This window comes from Chelonoidis abingdonii, chromosome 8 (genome assembly GCF_003597395.2).
Source record: "Chelonoidis abingdonii isolate Lonesome George chromosome 8, CheloAbing_2.0, whole genome shotgun sequence".
Classification (NCBI taxonomy): domain Eukaryota; kingdom Metazoa; phylum Chordata; order Testudines; family Testudinidae; genus Chelonoidis; species Chelonoidis abingdonii.
In genome coordinates, this window is record NC_133776.1 from 102711142 (window position 1) to 102728889 (window position 17748).

General features: G+C 45.4%; 1 protein-coding gene across 7 annotated transcripts in view; it reads left to right on the forward strand.

Moving 5' to 3' along the window:
* The first annotated feature begins 5896 nt into the window (after positions 1–5896).
* The window catches only part of MBNL3 (muscleblind like splicing regulator 3), a 116172-nt gene continuing 104320 nt past the window's right edge, over positions 5897–17748 (forward strand). For 6 of the 7 annotated variants that reach the window (XR_004373170.2, XR_004373171.2, XM_032776427.2 and 3 more), the window contains exon 1: positions 5897–6149. Coding sequence is in view for 1 of the 7 variants with exons in the window: in XM_075068901.1 (XP_074925002.1) it covers positions 6102–6149 (48 nt within the window). In the remaining 6 variants the exon portion in view is untranslated. The remainder of the gene's footprint in view (positions 6150–17748) is intronic. The other variant, XM_075068901.1, reaches the window with a different exon arrangement.

Genomic DNA, 17748 nt, shown 5'->3' on the forward strand with positions numbered 1-17748 from the left:
AAACGAGCTGATGTTCTGCATAACTCTCACTCTGTCTCCCCTAATAAATTGATGCTGCAAATCTGCTGCAAGTGACGCTGGGAACGGTTCCTATGCTGCAGAAGAATTCAGCAACCTGCAGATGTGAAGCAGGTATAAAACTAGCCGTGGAAAGGTGCTTCCCTGTCAGCATGCCAAGGTCCAAATATAGGATGTGGTGTGAGTCAAAATGAGGGAGGCCAGGAAAATAATGGGCTGTAGAGGGAGGATAATCATAGTTTGCTGCGTGAAGCTCCTTTTATCTGCAGTTCACAGAGGGCTTCACAAACATTAATTAAGTTCAGCCTCCCAATGCCCCTAGCCCTAGACAGTGGTTGTGGGTTATTGCCCCACATAAGGTGGGCACCCAGCCAGTGACCCTGACGGGATCGGCAGGAGAGGGCAGCGTTGGTTCCATTTGGTTTCTCCTTGGCTGGGGTGGTTTTGTGGATCCCATGTACTTTTGGGGCTGCAGGTGAGAGCTCATGGATCAGCACAGTCTGGTTCTAGAGAAGGTCAGAGGAGATTGGACACAGTTTTTGAATAGCGCCAATTTTGGGCCTGATTCATCATTTCACTGTGACTATTTTAGTCATGTGTGTGACAGCACTCTCTGGGCAGATCCACGCTGGGGACCTCCCGTGCTGAATGCATGAGCATCTGCAGCTTGAGTTAGGGGCTGTAACAGACTCATCTCCTGCGCAAGCCAGGCTCAGAGGGGGGCCTGTAATAGTGAGCTGGTTCCATTCACACCAGTGCCGGGGGGGTATAACATGTGATTCTGGTCTAGAAATGTTCCCAATTTAACATTTTCAGACTTTAGTGAAACACAAGTCATTGGGCACAAAACAGGAGTAGTTGGGTGAAATGTAATGGCCTGTGATGTATGGGAGGTCAAAGCAGATGATCCCTTCTGGCCTTAAACTCTGTGAATCTAGGAAAATTTGGGAAACTGCTGCCAGTTGTATTTTGCACAAGTGTAACTGATGAGATAAGATGCGGGGCAGCAGAGAACTCCTGTGTGTGCAGCTCAGTGCCAGGGCGGGATTGTATGACCTCCCCTGTACCTCACTGGCTTCAAAGAGAGCTTTGGGTGTGCAAAGAACATGGGATTGGAGTCCCTAGTATTGAATCCTGCTTAACAACCAGGTAAATTAAGGCACCGAGGGGTTGTAGTTTGCCTGAGGTCACACACAGTGTCAGGGACAGGACTGAAACCCAAGCGTCCCTTGCTCCAGCTCCTGCATGATCTGGGATTCATTTCTGTAGGTATAAATGACCTTGTTTATAACCTCAGTTTGCTGATTCGGCATTTCTGGTGTCAACACTTTACACTAATCAAAGCAGGCTCGCACCAGATTTCTGGGAGGCAGATGCACGTGGAGGTTTCAGAACGGGGGGGGATGTGTCTCATAAAGGACAATGAGATTAATGAAAGGAGGAATGCTGGGTGCTCCTTGCATCAAAGCTGTGCTCTCTTCAGCCTGAGAATGAGTTCCTTCCCTCTGCTATGGCTCCAGGACCTGGAGCCTAGTGTTGTGCAACCCCCGCACCCACTGCTTGTGGGGTTGCTGTAGCCTGCCAAAAACACTGCGGTATGTGATTCAAATCTGACTCTAATCGCTTTGAATCTACTCCTGTGTGCAGGCCCATCAGTACAGACGCATGTTATTTCCCCAACTCCCTTCTCTTTTTGCCTCGGGGTAGAACATCCAACGTGCACCACCTTGCATACTGAAACCTGTCAGCCCACCGCTTGCTAATGTACAGATGCTGCATGGGAGGCTGGATAGTCAGGCCTTGCAGCACTGCTAGAAGGTCCTCAATGATGCCGTCTTGGTACAGGATTTTAAGTTTCCTCTCTGTGTGTCTGGCGATTCTGAACCACACTCCTATAGTAACCATGCCAGCATCGTTCTTGCTTTACCTCCTGTGTGGGGCAAGGCAGTCAGGTGCTGTCCTATCAGGCATTAACATGGATTTATGTTTCCACTCCCATGTATCTCTAGGCTTTCCTATATCTCTCAGCCCCTTGTATACATTAACGGATTTACCCTTCTGGCTCCCTGTGAGGCGGGTAAGAAGTATAATGCTCCCCATTCGACGATGGGGAACCTGAGGCAATGAGAGACTAGGGCTAACATTTCCAAAAGTGTCCAGTGATTTAAGCTGCCTCCATGTTTGTTTCCCATTTGATCTCAGATTGGTTCCCCAAAATCACTGATTACCTGAGAAAATGTCCTCCTGAGTGACTGGCCTTGGGTCATGCAATGTGTCAGTGGCAGAATCCAGATCTCTTGAGACTCATTCAGAAGAACAGCCATACTGGGCCAGACCACTGGTCCATCTAGACCAGTATCCTGTCTTCTGACAGTTGCTGGTGCCAGAGGTTTCAAAGGGAATGAACAGAACAGGGCAATTACAAAATAATCCATCCTCTGTCGTCCAGTCCCAGCTTCTGGCAGTCAGAGGCTTAGGGACATCTGGAGCATGGGTTTGCATCCCTGATGGACCTATCCTCCAGAAACTTACCTAATTCTTTTTTAATCCACTTACACTTTTAGCCTTCACAACATCCCCTGGCAATGAGTTCCACAGGTTGACTGTGCATTGTATGAAGAAGTACTTCCTTATGTTAATTTTGAACCTGCTGCCTATTAATTTCATTGGGTGAAACCTGGTTCTTGTGTTATGTATAGAGGTAAATAACACTTACTTTCTTCACACCATTCATGATTTTATAGCTCTCTATCATATCCCCCCTTAGTCATTTGTACACAAGCACTTATAACATTTTTCAGTATTTAGTTGTCTGTCTCCATGTGATGTAATTGAACAGGACTCTTTTCATTTGACTGTTTCTCTTCAGTTCCTATCAGTAGTTTATCAACTTCTATCCTCTCCTCTCTTTAGAGTATAGAGTATCCACTTTAATAAATCCTCCACTAAAGGATGTCTCTGTTGGAACTATGTGCTCTCCTGCACCTGTCAGCTTTCCCCCAGCTGTTGGTTTAAAAACTCTTCTACGAGCTTTTGATTTTTCATGCCAGCAATCTGGTTCTGTTTTGATTTAGGTGGCGCTCATCCTTCCTGTACAGGCTCTTCTTTTCCCAAAAGGTTCCCTACTTCCTACTATAATTCAGTCTCTCCTCTGAACACCATTGTCTCATTCATGCATTGAGACCCTGCAGTTTTGCCTGTCCAAACTGGCCTGTGCATGGAACTGGAAACATTTCAGAGAATGCTACCGTGGAGGTCCTGGACTTTAATCTCTAACCTAGCAGCCTAAATTTGGCTCCCAGGACCTCTCTCCTGCCTTTCCCTATGTCACTGGTACCTACATGTACCATGACCACAGGTTCCTCCCCAGCACTCGAGAGGTTCACAGCCTTTGCCCCAGCAGGCAATTTGCAAAGCAGTTCTCCCAGTCACCATTAGCCCATTTATCTATATTTCTAATAATCAAATCCCCCCATTATTGTTACCTGTCTCATCCTAATAACAGGGGTCCCGTCCCTGAGAGGGGTATCCTCAGGCAAGTCCAGTGTCTTAACCACAAGGCTATCCTTCCTTCCTTCAGGGCTAACCCTTTGCCCTTGAAGCCAATGGGAATTTTCCATTATATTCTGTATTTCACACATTAATAAATGCTTAATGTGTAACAGTGGAATCGTTACAGTTTTATTAGCCATATATAATGCTTTTCCTCTTAATATGACTTTGCACAGATTAACTAGCTGATTCCAACAATGCATCAGTGTGGGGGAAATAGCGGGACAGGGCTAAATGCCATGCCCTTGGTCACAGAGAAAGCCGTTGTCAGAGCTGGGATTAGCTATCAAGGGTTCACAGTTCATTGTTCAGACCATGCTTCTCTCTGTATTAGCAGGGCCGTAACTAGGGTGGGGCGAGTGGGACAGCTGCCCATGGTGCGAACCCACGGAAGTGGACAAATGAGGTGGTGAAATGCAGAAAAAAAAACACAGCAGAGGGTGCAAATATGCTTGGTTATCCTGGGTGCTAAAATGCATAGTTACAGCTAGTTAGAATATTTTAAAATGAAAAACAGTGCTTTATTCCAGTAGTGTCCACTAGGGAAGGGCCAGTTTGTGTTTGTCACACACCCCATTTCCACTCTTTAAGCTTCTGGCTGTTTGCATTTGTTGTTAGTCTAAATTCAGTGTTTTCTTCCACAGATGCCTAGATTCCAAGGCCAGAAGAGATCACTGAGATCAACCAGTCTGATCTTGTCTAACACAGGCTATAGAATTTACCCACAATAATTCCTAGAGCAGATCTTTTCAACAAACATCAAGTCTTCTAAGTTTTAAACATTGTCAGTGATGGAGAATCCACCACAACCCTTGGTAAATTGTTTTGATGGTTAGTCTCTTATTTTGCTTTTTTATAAAATATTTTTAAAAGCTCAGTCCACGCAGTGATCCAGAGGTCAGTATTCGCTGGTCACCTCAGGGGTTGTCTGTTAACAAGACAAAGCTTATAAAAGACTTAATTTGGAAACATGGAATTTAGGGCCTGATCTTCCAAGGGTCTCAATAAGTGTTGGGGCTTCCTAACATCTAACAACATCAGGCCCTTTCTAGTGTTCTGGGACCACACTGGGGAATCCTAGATACCTGGACTAGGAAATCAGCTTCTTGTTTCCAGTATGCAGCATATGGATTTTGAACTTCTCTTCATCACTTTCAATACTGTAGACTGTCTCCTCCTGTTGTTATCTAGAATCCAATTTTGTCTAACAAAACCGGAATGAAACAAACATGGCAGTGTCTCAAACCATGCGCATAGTTGCCCTGTTCATTACTTTACGATATTAATATGGCACAACATGGAAGAAAAACCCTGCAGAGGAAAATGGAATGATGCTGTTTTGTCCTGGGTGCTGCACGTGCAATTTGGGCAAGAATGGCGCACTGTCTGTATTAACCATTCCAATCCAAATGGTGCTACATATTTGCACCACTGTTTACAGTTGAATTGATTTTTTTTTAATACACACTACATTATTTAGGAACTGCTACATTGGAAGAGTGGCTTATGTGAAGTTCTTCAGGTCTCAAAAAGACAATATAGCATAAAAACAACAAGGGCTCTTGCAGTGTCTGAGACTGACAAAGCCAAGCAATAGCTCCTTCCTGGACTTAAGATACAAATGCAGGCTTCAAGCTGCGCCAATCTTGCATAGCATATGCTGTAACCACCTAGTAGGATGACCAGACAGCAATGTGAAAAATCAGGAGGGGGGAGGGTAAATAGGAGCCTATATAAAAAAAGACCCAACAATCGGGACTGTCCCTATAAATTGGGACATTCTGGTCACCTGCCAGGGGCTCAGGCAGGAAGTGCCCTCTGTCGCTGCCTTCGCCCGATTCCTATAGGATCTGGAGACTGGAGCGGGGCTGTTTAAAGGCCAGACTTTTACACCTGATCTGACTGAGCGGCGGGGCCCTTTCTCGGGGCGCAGCCTGCCCCCGGCCGGGGCGCTTTCCTCAAACGCGCAAAGTCGCGCTGTGTGCGCGGATGTCAGCGCGGAGCCCCCCCCCGTGGCTTTCCGGCTGCTCCCACGCGCGCGGCCGGGCGGGGCGTTAATGGGTTTGTTGACTGGGGCGGGCGGCTGGGCCGGGCCCGGGCGGGCGGCGTGAGCGGGGTTGCCATGGCAGCAGCCAGCGCGCAGACCGCCCCCCACGGGAGCGAGCCGGGCGGCGCCCACAGGCCTCGCTTGCGCTGCTAGTAAAGGGACGGGGCGGCGGGGGCTGCTCCGCCGGGCGGGGCGGGGCGGGGCGGGGAGAGCGCAGGGGGCAGGGCCGAGGTCCCGCCCCCGCTCGGGCCGCGCTGGGCGGCAGGGCGCGGCGGCGTTGGCTCGGGCGCGACGCGCCCCACCCCAGAGCTGCTCGCACGGCGCGTGGGCGGGCTGGCGCGGGGCGCTGCGGCGGCGGCGAGCGGGGAAGCCCTGCCTGGCTGTAAGATGGCGGCATCCAGCCTCTGCGCCGCTGCTAGGAGCTCCGCCAGCCCCGGCCCGGGTCCGCTTCGCGCCGCTTCGGCTTCTGCCCCGGCCCCCTGGCATGCTGCGCCCCCGCGCCCGGGTCTTGCCATCGGCGGGGAAGCGCCAGGTAAGGCTGGGCTGGAGCCCCCGAGCGGAGCGGAGCGGAGCGGAGCGCCCCTGCCCCGGATCAGGCCCACCGGGCGGGGGAGCCGGGAGCCGAGCTCGGGGGGTGGGTGGGGAGCGTGCCCGGCCGGTGTCACTGCCCTGCCGTGGGAGAGCTGGGACTGGCACCGTTCGCCCCCCAGCACCAGCCTTTACACCACTGATAAAGTTTTGGTTGGGAAAACGCTGCTGCCGTAACCAGGAGCCAGGCTTGGTGCTCGGTATTCAGCGCATCGCCTCCCTTGAAAGGCGCGTTGGGCTGGGATGCTTGTTATGGATCCCACTTTGTCAGGTTAGCCGCCTTGTCCATTGCTTCTGTCCCGCTAAACGCTTTTGAAAAAATCCGCCTAGGCACTTTATTATCTTGTTAAACCTGAAATTATTCAGTAACTGTGTTTTATTTTGCATTTTCTGATTTTTAAAAAACCTATGATCCAAGCTGCTGAAAGTACTTGAGACCGAATCTTCCCCTGTGAAATCTGGAGGCAGAAAATGGCATTTAGGGCTATATTTATGCGCCCTTTTATTTTTGTTAAAACAGTGCCAACTGTTTGATGGACTCCTATGTTACTACAATAATCAGAGGGGGCTAGGGAGAGAGATTTTTGGACTCCAATTAAGACATGCGCATTTGTTCATTCTCGCCACTGCACTGTAGTCTGCCTAGAAACAAAGAGCCCAAGCCTGGCTAAGTTGAAGTTGGCTCTGCAGTGTGTTGTTTGCATCGTTTGCTTCTAGGCAGAGTTAATTTAAGGAAGCGTCTAGAGCAGTTTGTTTTCTCCAGTCTGCAGGTAGAAGCTCCCGCTCTGGAAGGCCAGGTATACGCATTTCAGAAAGCATGCGGCCATGATAGAGATGGCAACTTCTCCCATATTCACATTTTCGCCCTGCTGGTCTGACAGTTGTCAGCAGGTGTGCCTTCAGCCAGGGTTCCTCCTCTTTGCTGAATCACTGAGGAGCTATGGCTTCATGGCGCATATGCTCAAGGAAGAATATCCCCAAAAAGATGTTAGAAGAAAATGTAAAAGACCTGTTAATGTTAAGTAAGCTCTGGAATTAGAGTTATTTTACAGGGATGGGAGCATTTCTCTTTGCAGCAACATTAGGTGTGATGTAGTTTCATGTTTAAAACATTTAATGGCAAAATATGAGCTGCTGTAATGAACATCCTCTGGCGCTGAGGTAGTGAGCTTGGCCTGATCTTGCTCCATGGGCCTGATCCTGCTACCCTTACTCATGGGAGTAATACTTTCTCATAGAAGTAACCCCACAAAATTCAATGCAGGATCAAAGCCTGTGTGTGCAAAGCATTGAGTAGATGTGCAGCACAATATGCGCTTTGGATGTGTGTTTCCTGTTGACTAGCATTCGAATGGTCAAGAGTCATGATTCATGGATTCACCTAAAACCAGTCAGTTAAATTGCTTTGATGACATTGTTACAGGAAATTATTTTTGACTACAAGAAAATACTTTTTGGTATCTGGTACTGAATTGTTCTTAGTCATTCCTTACGGCTTTCTCCTATCGACATTGTACAGGAATAGCATGGTGGGATCAGAAACTTTGGGACAAGATTAAATTACAGTGCTTGTTGGACATCTAATGTGATCCTGTAATTAGAGTGAGGGAATAGGCTATGCCGTGTTAAAGCTATCAAGCATCAGACAGAGTTGGAGCAGCCTAAATCAAGTCTGATTCTGCTGGGATTATACAATGGCAGAGGCAATACAGTTAAGTTTCTATACAGCAGCTTCCCTGAGGTTGAAGAGATGGGGTTTTCTGCCCTTTGAATACTCGCTATTGGTATCCTACCAAATTAAGGTAGTACACGTCTTCCCACTGTGGAGTTTGGATGGTGCTTTACATGGCATGGTGCAGTCCTGAGAGCTGCTGGCTTGGTTACAAATGAGGGCTCAAATCCGGCTCTCACAAACTCCCAGGGAAGGGCTTTGGGTGTGATTCAGCAGTCGTCACATGGGGACCCACTCCTGCAATGCTTGCTCATTTGAAGATCATAAAGACTGCAGGATGCTGACTCCAAACTTGTCTCCTTGTCCAATGGAATGGGAATTAGTTTGCCAAGAAAGAAATCTATGGACAAATGGAGCTTTGTTAGCAGTCTAAGCTTCAGGAATCCTGGAATCGCAGGCATCCACACTCATAGGTGTCAGACCTTCAGCTCGCTCCCTGTGTGTTGGGAAAAAGTCCATGTGATCTAGCATGTCAGCTTGTGTTTGCTGTATGATTACATTGCTCTGTTGTTGGAACCATTGCATTATTGCACACATGCAATTTGAAAATGCTTTGCAAAGCTATTATGACACTAACCATTTTACAAGTGCTAATTTCCCCTATGCTCGTGCTCTCTCCCTCTCTTTAAATGAAGCCATTTTAAATTTGTGATGGCCCAATAAAGGATGAATAGCTTCAGAGCTACTTAAGCAACATAATATTTCAGCCTGTTTTAATTATTGTAGGGTGCACATCTATTACATCCTGCTACTGACTTCAGATCCCCTCAGAACATTTTAAGCAGGACCCTAAACAGATTTGAAAGTCCAGGAAGAAGATGCGAAGTATTTATCTGTTTCTCCCCTCTGTGCTTCCTGGAGTATTAATACCAGTCAAGGACAGTGAATACAGAGCCACCAGGTGGGTCTTTGCTTCCGTCCCACCTCTCTCCATTCCCCTGAGCACTGCTTTAGAAAGCAGTGAGGGGGGTTACCATCACAAAGTAGCACTGAGGTTCCAGTTTCATTATTTAGCTGATCAGGTTTTCTTTGCACGAGATGATTTTCTAGGCACCAGCCTGTCAAACTCATACGGGGATCTGTTTTTCCCCCCTGCTTTTGTCACCAGTAATAACGATTCTGCTGTCAGAATTTGGTTGACAGCATGACTCATGATGCCTGAGGCAGAATAAGAATCCAGCTCTCTCCCCTCTAGCTCTAGCAGTAGTAAAAATTAGCTTTAGCAGTTGGGCAGACACCTATGTGACTCTCACACATGGAGCAGAGCAGATGCTGTCTTCACATGATCACTTTTCTGACCATAACCACACTCTTAGCCACATGTGGAAACCGAACGAGTGTTAGGAATCCTGCAATAACCATTGAAATGGCAGTTGGATGCTCGGAGGCAGGATTTGCATACATTTACATTTACAAAGGTATAGGTATGAATAGAGGCTCTATTACTGTACTCTGAAAACCTAGTCCAGACAGAAAAGAGAGAGCTACTGCATCACACCGATCTGATGTCCAGGGTGCCCTCTCCCCAGATCCAACCATCCAGCCCCCTTAATCACAAAATATGTTCTAGCAAAACATTAGAAAATTTGAAAACATGCTCTAAACGTTTGCCTGAACAAGAAAATAAGCCTAGAAGGAGGCGGGTATCCCGTTTATTGGAGAATATGTTTTGTTTTTAGTCATGTAGACGCTCCAGAGTTCAAATCTTTTGATTTGCCCATGTGTTTTCCACAGGTAAAATTTCAATGAGAACATTCTATAATACTTTAGTAATTATTCCTTCTTACCTGGCAGATAAACAAATATCTCTGGCATATTTTCTTTCTCTCTTTTTAATAAATGTGCTGTAGACCACCAGCCGAGGCACACACCGGTCTCTTAGCCCTCTTGCCAACATAGCCCCTGAATCAGCGTTTAGCTTAAGCGCACGCCCAGGTCCCTTGCTTCAGTGGGACTTGAGCATGTGCTCAAGGTGCTTTCCTGAATTAGTATCTAATTTGCATCCGATACATTGTGGCGGTGCAGTGGTTGTTTGTTTAAAAGGTACATGTGCTCCCATTTTTCTTGGTAAACTCCCAGAAAGGGTTGGGGTTTTACACTCAGAAGAGATGTTATATGTCCAGAGTGTAACTCATGGCTGCAAATATTTTCTTGCCCCAGCCTGGTGTGAAGGACTCCGACAGGACTGATTCTTCCTCTCTCATCTTGAGTAGTTCCCTGTGATTACCACCATCGATTTAAATTGGACGTCTCACTGAGTAAGGTTCCACTCAGCCTGGGTATGAGTAGTAGAATCTGGCCGTGTGCCTTTCAAAGAGCACATACAGTGATACACAACGGAAGAACTGCGGTCTTTAGGGGACGGTATTTTATGTCTAAGGGCTTCTGAATGCATAAAATCAGGGAGAACGCGCCTGTGTAATCCGATCTGTTCTTGAAAGCCTTGCAGAGGGCTGCATGCTGCAGACGTAAGCTGTGTCAATAAAAACTCTATTCACTCTCTGAAAACAGCCTCGTGATCCAGGTTTGATTGGCAGCCTTCCTAAGGGAGGGCCTTTTTTGAGCAAGGGCTTAGTTTTTGGCGGCACTTCTGACTGACTCAACTGCCTTTTCTGCCTCCCATTTATTGTTCTTTCCTCGGCGCTATAAACTTGGATTTCAGATTTGGAGGCTTCTTGGGGGAGCAGTGGGAATTTCATGCGAGGATAACATGAGTGCAAAGAAAGTTTCCTTTCTCACAATGCAGCTCCTCAGCCAAAGCAGCTTGTAGGAAGGAGAAGATGACAGATTTAGAAGAATATGAGGTAGGAGTTGAAATTGCCACGTTTGAGAGAGAACATTTTTGTGTGCTACTCTGGGTGCTTTAATTACTGTATAAAGCACATGCCCTTATGAAAGTCAGATATTTTATTGTGCAGAATATATATTCATATGCCCTCATGCACATTCTGGATGGCTTTATACAAGCTAGTGAGACACCCAGAAAAGGATTAGGAGTGTGAGGTGAGATTCTGCTCTCACCATAAATTTGGTATAACTCAGTTGGCATTACAAAACCAGAATCTGGCTCATTAATTTGTTTTTTAAACTTCAGAAAACCTGGTTCTATATTGTTAAACATTTTACTACCTGGTGTTTAACCTTCTAAAATCTTGTAGGTTATAGCTGCTTGAGCTAATAAAATAGTAGTGTAAGCCTGTACGAAAGCAGGATTTTAATTGCAGTGTTGAATTAAAAGGGTTTAGTTTGGTGTGTGCAGTCTGTGTAAATTGCAGCTTTTGTGCCAACGCGAACGTTTGTTCTAATGAGCATATGAAGCCAATATATTTGGCATTCAATAAGGGCCTTTTGCAGAAGGGACACTCGCAATGTTGCCAACACTCCTGACTTTTATTGCAAGTCTTGTGATCTGTTTGGTGTTTTCTGAAAGCCACAGGTCCTGGAGTCAAATGATTGAGTGAGAAATTCAGCTGATTTGTTAAAAAAAAAAAAAAAAAAAAATGTTTCTGGCCCTTGTGGTTGCAGAGCAAAGCTTGAAAATGTGACCAGTTTAACTTAATGCTCAAAACCAAACTGCAAGGAAAAGGACCCAAAGTTATTTAAAAAAAAAAAATCATGATTTTTTTAAGCTAACTTCATGACTAGTTGAGGCCTTACTTATGAATTTAAATGCTTGTAGTTGGCAGGCCTGGTACTCTTACGAAAAGCTCAGCTCTGTTCTCAGATATCCCCATACTGAGTCAGTGGGCTGGATCCTCAGCTGCTGTAAATCCGAGTGCATGGAAGCTAGTCAAGTTCTCTCCCTTTGCACCAGCTGAGAATCTGGTGAGATTTGCACCATTCTTTCTGAAGAATTTAGCCTCCCAGTTTGTTTGACTTTTTCTCTCCAGTGATTTTTATTAAACATCCAACCCTGCGCTGATGGACATCAGTATCAAATTCCTATCCGCGTCAGTGGGAGCAGGATTGGGCCCTAAGAAAACAGCATGCAAAACAGTCGGGGCAGTCATGAACTGTGACAAGCAATGACAGGAAATGCTGGTTTCTCTGCTCTGGCTCATAACTTGGTGGGGCCACAGCTGGGTAATTTGTTTTTACTTCCTGTTCCCAATCTGTTTGGGTCAAAAGCAGCAGTGTTTTTCCATATAAAGATGTTTGGCTTTATTCTGCAAGGCAGCAATAAATCTGACACCAAGTACAACATGTTTCTTACATTTCAGAGTCTCTTCTAAAGTCAGTGGCTGCATTAGTTTGGACGGTGAAGCCTCTATTTGTGCTTTTAGAGGGCCAGGGTTGCTCTAGCATTTTTAAACATCAGAAAGTTGAGTATTTTCATTTAAAAGCCTTTTAAATCGCACTAGAGGCAGGCTGGGCTTTAGCCACAGCATGGAAAAGGGACTCAGAAGGTCTCCTGTCCATTCTTGGCTTTGCTTTGGACTCCCTGAGAGATGGTGTGCAAGCCCCATGAGGATAATACTTCCTTGGTTCATGGGACTTAATTCATTAATATTTGTGAAGTGTGGACAGTGCTATCAAAGTGCAGAGGCTTGCATCATAATGGACCAAACTGTGCGGTCTCACCAAGCAAGGCTCCTGTTGGCCCATGGCCGTTTTTCTGATTGGTCATTAAAGTAGCAGTAAACCTTGGAATGCTGAGAGAGAGAATTTCCAAGATTTTTTGACAGGGGAACCTCCCCGGGCAGGTGAAGAACATCACCCGACAGCTCTTTTTAAATTCTCTCTCTCTCTCTAAAAATATGTTAAACCAAAAATTGCACAGTACCCTGACTCCCTTTGAGATCTTCCTGGGATATGCACGCTAACCAGATAGAGAACTCTCTCCACGCAGGACCTGACTGAATAATAATTGGTTTGGAGGACTTTTCTGAGGCAGCACCATCAAGAATGATAGGCCCGAAATTTAAACTGACTTGAACAGTTGTTCATGTCTCACTGATCATGAAACACAAACCTTCCAAAGAGATGGTTGTGCCTTTGTTAAAATCCCAACTTCTCACCTGGGTGACCTCGGTTCTGGTCAGAATTATCAAATTTTTAAATTTAAACAAAGAAAAAAATGTAGACATTTAAAATTTCAGCTGCAAAATATTCTTCATCGATATATTTTCTCTCTTTTTTTTTTTTTTAACCTCATGTGTTTCTAAATTCTGGGTTCTTCCCATGCCCGACACAACTAAAAACCAACCTGAGCTTGCCAGTCAGTTCTGCTCCACAGTTCCAGATGTTAATTGTTGCATTAGTTGAGGTCCAGAACTTTTAGTCACACAACATCCCCATCCCACCTGAAAGCCCACTTTCAAGTCCAGGCAGTCTCATTGGTTGGCATTCCTCCACTTGTTGGATGCAGTCCAAAGTCTGTGCTACCAGATCCAGTTGCTATGTGCATGTACCTGGTCCAGCTCTGCCTCTGCTGGTCTGGTTGGGTCTTGTGAAGTTAGCTCCACACCATTACTATTCCAGCCTCGTCCACTCCCGCAGAATGTCTGTCCATGGCGTTCAGAATCGCCTAGTGGGGCCGGGAGGGAGAGGGCCCTTGGATAGAGAGCCCACTCCCAGCAGTAGAGTGCCCCCTTAAAGCTGGGCACAAAACAGCTTTCCCATCCCATGAGAATTTTTGAGATTTTGAATTTTTTTCCCACCTTGAACTGGGATGAAAAGTTGAAACCTCTAAAACTTTCATAAACGAAAATCGGAAAAAAAAAATTCAGGTTGGGTCAATTTGAACTTCTGGTTTGTTTTTGACTTTTTTTTTTTTTAAAAAATCCTTATAAATTAACTTAAATTTCAAACCAAAAAGTATTTGGAACTGAAAAATGGAACACTTTCCTTTTACTTTTTTCCTCTAGCTATTTTCCACAATGAGCAATTAATCAAAAATGACCCTTTCCCATAAACAGTTTTGGTTTTGACAAATTGACCTTTGTAATGAAAAAACATTCATTGAAAAATTCCTGCTGAACCCTACACCCAGGCTCTCGGACAGATCCCTCAACCCTGCCCATGTTCAGCTTGAGTCCCATGCCCAAGCCAGAGTCCGCTCCCTGTACAGTCAGGGTGACCCAGGGCATAGCTAGTACAAGTCCTGGGCCGTTTTGAGAGTACACCCTCAATCACAATCTATTATCATTTATACAATCAGAACGCAGACAAATTCCAACTAAAGCAGCCTAACCTAGCATGTGGAGCTGTGGGTATGCAACATTCTAACTCATGTAAAGGAGGCTGGCCAAAGCAGGCTTTCCCCCGTTTCTCCTAGAGAGAGGAGAGAGACTTTCACTTGGGTGGGGAGCTGCAGTGATGCAAGGCTTTTCCAAGCATGCTGGTTCTGCACCTGCCAGTCTTAGGAGGGAGAGAGGAGTCCTAGTAAGCTCACCAAGATCCTCCCCATTGCAGAGCAAAGAATTGACTACAAAGCTGCCACGGGTCATTTAAAATGTGCCCTTTGGAGTCCACGTGCCCCTGCCTGATAATCTAGGTGCCATAGTTGCAACCCCCTACTGACACAAGTAGGCCTGTCTCATGAGACTAGTCCCACTGATGTCATGTGAGTAGGGATTTGCAGGACTAGGGTTTTGCAGGAGGTGGCATCAGTACCACAGACACAGTGTGCAGTACTTTGGGCTCAGATGTGATGGTGAAATGATGATTCTGTTAAGTGATAGCACATCAGTTTTTTGCCATATGTATGGTGGAAAGATATGATTGTAAAAGGACCCTGAAATCTATTTAGAGGAGCAGGACAGTCTTTGGTAGGTCTAATAATTGCCTTATTTGCTTGTTGTATGGTGTTGTGTAGTCAGATTTCAACTTAAAAGCAACCAGTATTTGCTGCCAAGGAGACATTGGGATTTGTAAACTCAGCCCGGCAATGGGATTTGTAATTGACTGTATCCTGACTTCCTGCGTCAGATGGAAACAGGGCTCGATGCCATTGTAAAATACAGAAACCACTGGAATTGGAAACAGCCTCTAACTGAAGGTTCAGTTCATGGCCTGCCACCTGCTGAAGGCCAGGTGACAAATAGCCAAAAAGGAGGGGGACACGCAAATTATTAATACAGGAAACCTAAATTGCTGGAGTGGTCCTCCTCAGTGTGTAAGTGTCTGTGGATGACTGCAGTTTTTGTTTCAGATGTAAATTATTTCCAGCAATAAGAATGGGGGGAACCATATTTGTGCGGAACGGGCTAGAATGTGTCTCTGGAAAAGAGAGACAGTTGAGAAGATGGATCAGTCTTGATTGCTCCTCTGATGTGCTGAGTGCTCTCAGTTTCCATTGACTTCAGCAAGATTTAAGGGTGCTCAGGAGTTGATGGAATGCTCCGCGCAGGGCAGGATCAAGCTGTTATTGACAGTGGTTCCATTCCTTGCAAGCTAGTGTTGTGGTGGTTTGTTTTTTTTAAATTAGAAATCATAAAACAATGCCACTAGTGTAGTGACTTATTGATTAATAAGCACAGTGCTTAACGTAACTGGAAGCTGGAGCTGCAAGAAGGTCAAATACCTTTTTATCGGCAATTAATGTACATTTGACACGGATGCAATGGACAGCTTAGCAGCTATGGGACTGATCCTGCATTATTGCAGTCAGTCTGATCAGAACTGGGTCCACCGTGGCCTGTTCACAAATAATTGTCCACACAGCCCTGTGCTATAGGCTTCCAAATGTATTTGCTTGCCTGTCCTTGCTTTGTCGATCCCTCAATGTGTAGCATTCGAGCAGACGGCTCTGGCCATGTGGAGCTCCTTTGATTTCTTTAGGGCTCTGCACTGGGGCAGCAGTCCACCCAGAGACATGGGATTGAGATCCTAACTTGGTATGCAGTGCTCTGCAGGTTTGTGTGCAATGCAGTCACACAGTATAACTGTCCTGGCTCAGGTTCTTTCTGGATGGAAATGAGTGTGGGAAGGTTTAGTGGGAATATTTGTGATTTTTTTTTTTCCATCTGCAAACACCTGTGTTTGGTTTTCTTGATGTCCTTCATTTAAGCACTCTGGGATGCTCAGTAGAATGCAGGCTGGTGGGGTTACCGCTTCAATTTGGGACCTTCCTATCATGAAACGTTAAAACTAATTTTTCCTTTAGAAAGAAAATCTGCATTTCTGGGCGTGACTTTACTGCTCTCACTACACTACACTCCATGTTCACTGCAGTTCACTGATGTCAACGTTCACATGAGTAATTCCCAGGGGGCTAATGTGGAGATAACTAGGTTCTCGACTTTCACCACTAGTGACCTGGACTTACAATCTGCTTTCAGTCATAAGTGAAATGAGTTTGTGGTCTCAGTTGAGCCGCTGTTTGACGCTTGTGTGTTACAGAATGACCACACTTACTTATCAAGTGATATATATAAAATATATAAAACCTGGGACTGGATTTCATTCTGTGGCAGGGCCTTTCAGTTTGTCTTGCAGTGAGTAAAGAGATGTTGGTGGCACTGCCTGCTTTCCAGCTTGAGGGATACAAATTTTTATGAGAACTTGTTTTTAGAAAGTCATGTGGCAAATGCTCCTGAAGGCAAAGAGAGGACCTGGATTGAAATGCAAGTGGAAACAGTTTAAATAAAAAAATTCCAGAGCGCCAAGAACAGAAGTTCCCCTGCAGTGTTTCTGATAAACAGGGTGTCATTGTGGTAGTGTCTGAGACTTAGATAATGAAACTGACGATAAATAAAAGTGAAACTCGAATGGAATGCAGACACTTGAATATTCTAAACAGTAAAAGTACATGAGCTGTTAATATAAGTGTTACTAGCAGTTCCATACCATTGATAAGGATATCTGTTTTTAAAGTATAAACTCTTTAACTAGATATTTTCCCCTTTTAATGTGGAACTGTATTAATGAGTCGATGTTGTTCCCATTCCCTGACCTCTGCCTTTTAGATTGTGAGCTCCCCAGAGCACACACTGTCCTTATATTTTTAGAAAGCATCTGGCAAGTAAGTGGTGCTACCATAAATAAATAATAGATTAATGTAGCCTTCGTTTGCTTAGTAAGGGATCAGTCCTTTCCAAGCAAACCAGTCACTGAAGTGGTGGGTCACGCCCTCAGTTTGACATCAGGACATATTAGTATTTTAAGCCCATTTAAAATTGTGATTTTTTCCTGGATTTTTCCAAATGGAATCTCAGATGAGTGATTTCAGAGAGCAAGTCTATTGAATCCGGTGAGCAAAGGGCTGGGACAGGGATTACTGGCATCTAATGTGTTCGCTGACACAGAGCAGATTTCTTGCAGAAATACCAGCTGGGAAATAAGGCTCAAACAGCCCTGGTGCAGTAATAATAGGAGGGTTGCTGGTGATTTGTTGGGAAACAGGCCAGGACTGACCTTGGGATTCTTGCTGCTTGAGAGAGCAGGGATGAGGATTCTCACAAGTATGTGAGGATCTAATTTGTGGAGCACATGGACATGTTTGGGGGCAACATGGAACACCTTCAGCTGGGAGCATTGTCGCTATAATGCAGCTTATTGTCTGCAGGAAAGGACCCATAGTTCTTGACAGTAATTGTTTGCGTTGTTGTAGTTTATTTAAATGTATGCAGAAGATCCAGGCACCCATAAAGAGAGCTGAAAATGAAAGGGAGAATTAAAACATGAAATCTGCTTGATCATGACCCGAATTTGCTAATCACAGCTTTGCAGAAGTGAGGGGGTGTAGAGCTGCATATTAGTCAGGGTTAGGCAGAGGGCAGGCTGTGATCATTTGCTTGGGACATCTTTATGGAAGAAACAAACATTCCCCTCACCTCCCAGTGTTAGAGCTTATAAATCCAGACTGCCA